At 32.4% G+C, this 6,063-nt stretch overlaps 1 protein-coding gene across 1 annotated transcript; it reads right to left on the reverse strand.

The window, feature by feature from the left end:
- Positions 1–851: 851 nt before the first annotated feature.
- On the reverse strand, positions 852–2,853 carry LOC113770309 (probable LRR receptor-like serine/threonine-protein kinase At3g47570). The gene is made up of 3 exons (XM_027314728.1): positions 2,082–2,853; positions 1,267–1,985; positions 852–1,031 (listed from the first exon to the last, which is right to left on the reverse strand). Exons 1-3 carry the CDS (start codon positions 2,851–2,853, stop codon positions 852–854), a joined length of 1,671 nt encoding a protein of 556 aa, XP_027170529.1.
- Between the last annotated feature and the right edge of the window lie 3,210 nt (positions 2,854–6,063).

Here is a 6,063-nt window from a genome sequence, read left to right on the forward strand (position 1 = left end):
TTTCATAGTTTAAATTTTAGTTTTATTAAACATACTTAAGTCATAAGTTCGACTATAACAACAAAAACAAAAATCTGGCTTGGTACCCATTGGGTTTATTAAGCAAAAATGGCCCACTACCATGCAAAACCCGGTGAAAGGTGCACCTTAATCCTTCCTGTTGGAACAATGTTAGCCCATCCAACTTACAGATCAAACTGTCGGCCCAATTTCAACACCCACATGCCACTAATTTTTTTTATTCTTGCTGTAATGCCAGCCCAGGCAAACCTATTGGACCGGGCTTCATTTACAGCTGGGCATTATAATTCGAATTTGAAAATGATGTCACCTCCAATATATAAATTTGCCATAGCGTTAGTTTGGACGGTGAGTTTTTTAGATATTTGTATAAAATTTTATTATAATTTATCGTAAAATATGTGAAAAACTTTTGTCTATTTGAAGATTTGAAAAAATTTTTAAAAAATTATTTTTTTCTTTTCTTTTTATGACTCCGAGAGGAACAAAAGAATGTGCAGTTGAATGAAACAAAAGAATGACTAACTTTATCATAGAGTAAGACTTTCTTCTAAAAGTAGAATTCAAAACTTCACCGAAAGATTAAGTTGTTGAATGAAAAATGAAGGAACATGTTTTAAATTAAAGTTTAACAGCACAAGTCCATCTATAATTTTCGTTGTTCATTAAATTACATAATTTTGAAATTCTACTACATGTTTTTTTTCGTGACTAACACACGCCTATTGTACGTGCTACATTCTAATCTACTTCATTTCCGTCTAAATCTTTTCTTAATTTGCAGCAGTAAATCATCATTGTTAAAGTAGAGAAATGGATGTTTTACTCTGTTAACAATACACAGGCCATTGAGTAATTCTTGCATCAACAGAGATGCAAACCAAACTCACAATCTCCAGAATAATTTTCTCTGCTACTGTTTCTAGTACTATGTACGCTCTTAAATTACTCCTAACACACCAACTTCTTGTTTTGAAGGATAGAGAATTGGAAGAAATCACATCCAATTCCTGGACAAGCAGAGTACACCATGAAGAACTTAGAGATATATTCTTAATGTTGTACATTAAGTGGAAGTAAATTCTTAACGGTCAAAAGCGAAAATTTTATAAGTAAAACCACAAGGGAGTTTGCTCTAATTAAAACTAAAAACAAATGGAGGAACCACAAAATAATGTTTAGGAAGCACATTTTTCCATGTTTGGTCAGTTTTTTCCCCCCTAATAACATCGGTTCTATTCCTACTTTGATAAGGTTTCTATGGCAAAGGTTGCGTAGGACTTCACATTCCGGTTCCATATCAAAACTCCTGGAAGTGACTTCTGCTAGGCAAGCGAAAACTTTCACTGCTACAACTGTCCCATCTGTCAGAATACCTTTATATACAGTTCCAAAACTCCCTTTGCCAAGTAAATTGCTTTCATGATAGCCATTGGTCGCTTGCACAAGTTCATAATATGAAATCCTTTTTGGCAATCCCATGGATAGTAAGTTGGTATTTGTTGAAACCTCATCCTTCCTTCGGCATCTTAAGAGTAAAATTGCAACAGTTGTAACAGCAATTACCGATGCTGCAATACCTGATAGAATGCCTAACATGTGAAATACTTTCTTTTGACTCGATTTGTGAATCCAAGGAGAACTAAACGGATGAACGTGAAATCTTTGAGCACCACACAAGTCATCATTGAATATGAATGATTCATATGTGAAGTTCTTGAAAGGACCACTAGAGGGAATTTCTCCTCTTAAGTGGTTGAAAGAAAGATTAATGTGATACAGATATGAAAGTGCCTCCAAGGACTTTGGGATCAGGCCTGATAGATTATTTTTGGATAGGTCCAACACCTCCAAGCTTGAAAGATGACCGAGTGATTCTGGAATAGGTCCCTCAAACTTATTTTGTGCTAAAGAAAGGGTCTCTAAACTTTGCAAACCTCCAATGGGACTTGGAAATTGGAATACTGCAACAAAGATGATTTCCTGACAGATCCAATTGTATTACCGCTTTCAAATTTCCAATTTCCTGAGGTAGTGATCCAATCAAGGAATTATATGACAGAATAACTTCAAGAGATCAGTGAGGTTCCAAAAGCTAGCAGGTATGCTTGAGTTTAACAAGTTCCCATCAAAGAAAATTCCTCTCAGCGAACTAACATTGCTCAAGCATGATGGTATTGAGCCATGAAACCGATTTTGTTCCAGATGTACTTCGTACAATCTGTTTAACTTGCAAAGACAACCCGGAATCGGACCACTTAATTGGTTACCAGAGAAATCAAAAGCTTGAAGTTTTTGCAAGTATTTCAATCCGACAGGAATAGTTCCAGTTAGTTTATTTCCACCTAGACCCAAACTTAATAGATTGCTCAAATTCCCAATTGCATTAGGAATGGTTCCCTTAATTCCCCATTCATACGCATAGAATTTCTCCATGGAAGTTGAAAGATTCCCGACTGATATTGGAAGGAAAATGTGCAGCGGATTGTCATTAAAGCCCAATAATTTTAGATGCTTACAATTTGCCAAGTAACTTATGAAACTCAATTCTCTTGCTGAAGGGTCGGCTGTGAAATAATTTGCAGAGAGGACCAGCCATGCTAGGAGTCTAAGGTTTCCAAGAGAGCTTGGAATTGGACCGCTAAATCTATTCTCACCTAATTCTGAAGTAGTTAGCTTAGATGCATTTGAGATTGACGCTGGAATTACCCCATCAAACTCATTCCCATAGAGAGAAAGCTCTTCGAGTTTGATTAATCCATAACCCATGGATGATGGAAGCCTTCCAGACAGCTTATTGTACGTTAGGCCTAGCAATCGCAGCGTTGACATTGTTGAACATTCGGGCTGGTATGGACCTAGTTAGGCTATTGAAGGCCATATTAAGTGCTTCTAGATGCATTAGGTTGCCAATTTCATAGGGAATGCTACTAGAGAGTTGAGAAGCTTGCAAATATTAATGCATATATAAAATGGGTTTAAGATGTTAAAAACTCTAGTAAAATGTTCGAGAAAGTGTAAATTAAAGAGAGACAGCATCTTAAGTAAGGTTAAATTCTCAACCTCTTGGCGAATCATACCTGCAAAATTGTCTTCATCCAATAAAACCATATCCTGGAAAGTTTGTGCTAGTGAAATATGATTGGATAGTAAACTGAAGTTTCACAACATATGAGATTTTATATTCAAACACTGATAACAATTGGGCATTTCTATTGAAATTATGATCCAAGTGATTGTTTTACTTCTGGTAAAATGTTTTAAAGAATTTATTTAAAACCTTCTTCCTTGTCAAAAAATAATTCTACCATGATTGTTAGGACTTTTCTTTTAGACTAGTTTGGAAGTTCATGCAGCATGTCGCATGGCTCCATTTATAGTGATCCTTTGTGGTGGTGTTTCATAAAAAATGAATTGCTTTCCGTTAGCTAAAGTAAAATATATAAACTAAAAAGAAATTAACTACACACTATAAAGCATTTGCTATATTTACTTTCCATAATTTAGTCCATACTTTTAGTTTCTTTGTGTTATTTTGCAACTCAAAATCTTTAAATTCAGATTTCTAACTAAAAAAATTCTCAAACAACTAAAGAAATTTGCATACAACCAGCGTATATATATGCTGAAAGTCTTTGAACATGATAAAAATGACAAAATTGTATATAATTGACATGGAGTTGTTGTTTCGAGCAATGCATGTAGTACCATTCATAAGCATGGCTAATATTTACAAAAATGATAAATTCTACTTAGTTAATAATCATATGATATTCCTGAACATGATGATGCAATTGTGTGTTTTATAAACTTCTTATAAATTTTATATCAACTATTTGAACTTCATATATTCATTTAAGCAAAACAAATTGTGGGTTAGTTTGAACCATTAGGTTGGAATTTTTCCTTCCTTTCAAACAGAGTTTCAACCTTTAAAAAATTTTTTTTTTTTTGCTTGTGTTCTTTAGTTAATAAAAGAAATTCCTGATGGCATCATTGACGAATTTATGTCAATCCTACAGAGTTTCCGTATGGGTTATCTAGAATTTAGTTTCAGAATTTGCAAAAATTTTTGTAGTGCCTAATAAGTTCAAACTTAGGATTTCATGTAGCAAAAGACTTAAACTAGTAGTCTTTTTCTTCTCTTTTTTTTCCTTTGTCACTTCACACCACAGTAGACGCTTGGAAAATCTACTCTTTGGTAGTTCGTTGGGGTGATGTTCACATGTATTTTTTGATTATTATGACTTAACAATTTATAGAGTTTTTACTCATCTTACCATTTAGCTTATTAGTGCTTCCATTCATGTTCACCAAGAAAATGGTTTCTATCCTTTTCTTAGTTTTCAAAAGCACTGCCAACTCTTTGCATTGATGTTTAATAGGATATTACTTAACCATTCTTCAAATGCATTCGCTAAGAGGTTTCGAAAACTCCTTTCAAAATAATTTTATTTTCCAATTCAAAATATCATTTCTTAAGAAATTAAGGAATTTTACTTCAATAGAAGCTATATTCCTAGGTCAACCACTAACATGTGGCTAGCGAGTTGAACTCCCACACGATAGACCAAGATTGACCCCAGTTGCCAAGTTTGGGATGGGGAGGGACTAGGAGATGGGGAAGGGATTTAAAAAAAAAAAAGCTATATTCCTACGTCAAAAAGTTAAATATTAGTATTGCATAGAAATTCCTAAATTATTATAAATATGGCATTCAAATTTGGAAAAATCACATGAACATTACATTTAATTCTAAGGTATTGCAAAGAAAAAATCTATTGCGCAAATTTCAAAAGAAGAAAACTATAAATAGTGGTTATTAACACTACAAGGAACTATAACACTTTATTTATATACTTTTGCGCATTTATATACTTTTTCTAATTATGCCCCTCGCATTTATATATTTTTCCTAATTAATATTATATTTCTAAAAATCTAATACCTAAAATTTATCATAATGAGTGCCCATTGATAGACAGAAAGGATAGATAAGATTAAATAGGGAGAGTATATAAATGCAGAAGAGGATAATAATTATCAGTGTACATATATACAGAGTAGGTTAAGTGAATTTTAAGTGTGTTAAAGAGTACCAATTGACAAAACCCTTATTTATTTTGTAATATAACTTTTGCATTGATTTTCTAGGATTATATATGATTCATAAGAAAAAATATCTGTTCACAGTAGATTGCACTTAAAGCTTTGCTTTCAGTATACTAAAGTAAAATATAGACATTAAAAAGAATATAATTACACACTTTAAAGCAATATCTATGCATACGTTTTATAATTTAATGCATGCCTTCAATTTTTTCTTTGTTGATTTCCATTCTAAGAGTGCGTTTGATAAAATTGAAATCTGAAAAATAAAATCTCATATCTGAAATTTGAAGTCTGAATCCATTAAATTACTGAATTGTTAAATACCAAATTTAATATATTTGAATAACTATCACATTAAGTGATCAGTGAATAATTTACCACTTATTTTTTGGAACAAGTTTACCTAAAAAATTTAGTACCGAACATATTAAGATTTGAATCCATTAAATTTAAGTATTGAATTAACTTATTAAACAGGGCCTAAATCTTCTAAATAAGATTTGCAATTGAAAAATCTCCAACAACTTATACATACTTCCCACAACAATCACTGCAATAAACACACACACACACACACACACACACATACATACATATATATATATATATATATATATAGATAAACGTGATAAAATCTAATAAAACACCATATCAAGAGATTCAAGCTAATGTGTGTGTGTGTGTATATGTTACTTCACACCAGATTAAAATGGAAACCGAAGCTCTGGCAGTTTTTTGAGGTAATAGTCACTTGCATCTTTTGGCTTTTATGTCCTGAAAAGTTATACAATTGTATTGCTTAAGAAAGTCTCAACTCGTCCATCGAACGAGTTACACAGCTTGTATAAAGATTTTATAATTTGAATGAACATTAACCATACTATACGCAAAGGATAATAGTATTAGCTATAGTATTACTAATGCATCAGA

This window comes from Coffea eugenioides, chromosome 5 (genome assembly GCF_003713205.1).
Source record: "Coffea eugenioides isolate CCC68of chromosome 5, Ceug_1.0, whole genome shotgun sequence".
In the NCBI taxonomy this organism is placed as follows: domain Eukaryota; kingdom Viridiplantae; phylum Streptophyta; class Magnoliopsida; order Gentianales; family Rubiaceae; genus Coffea; species Coffea eugenioides.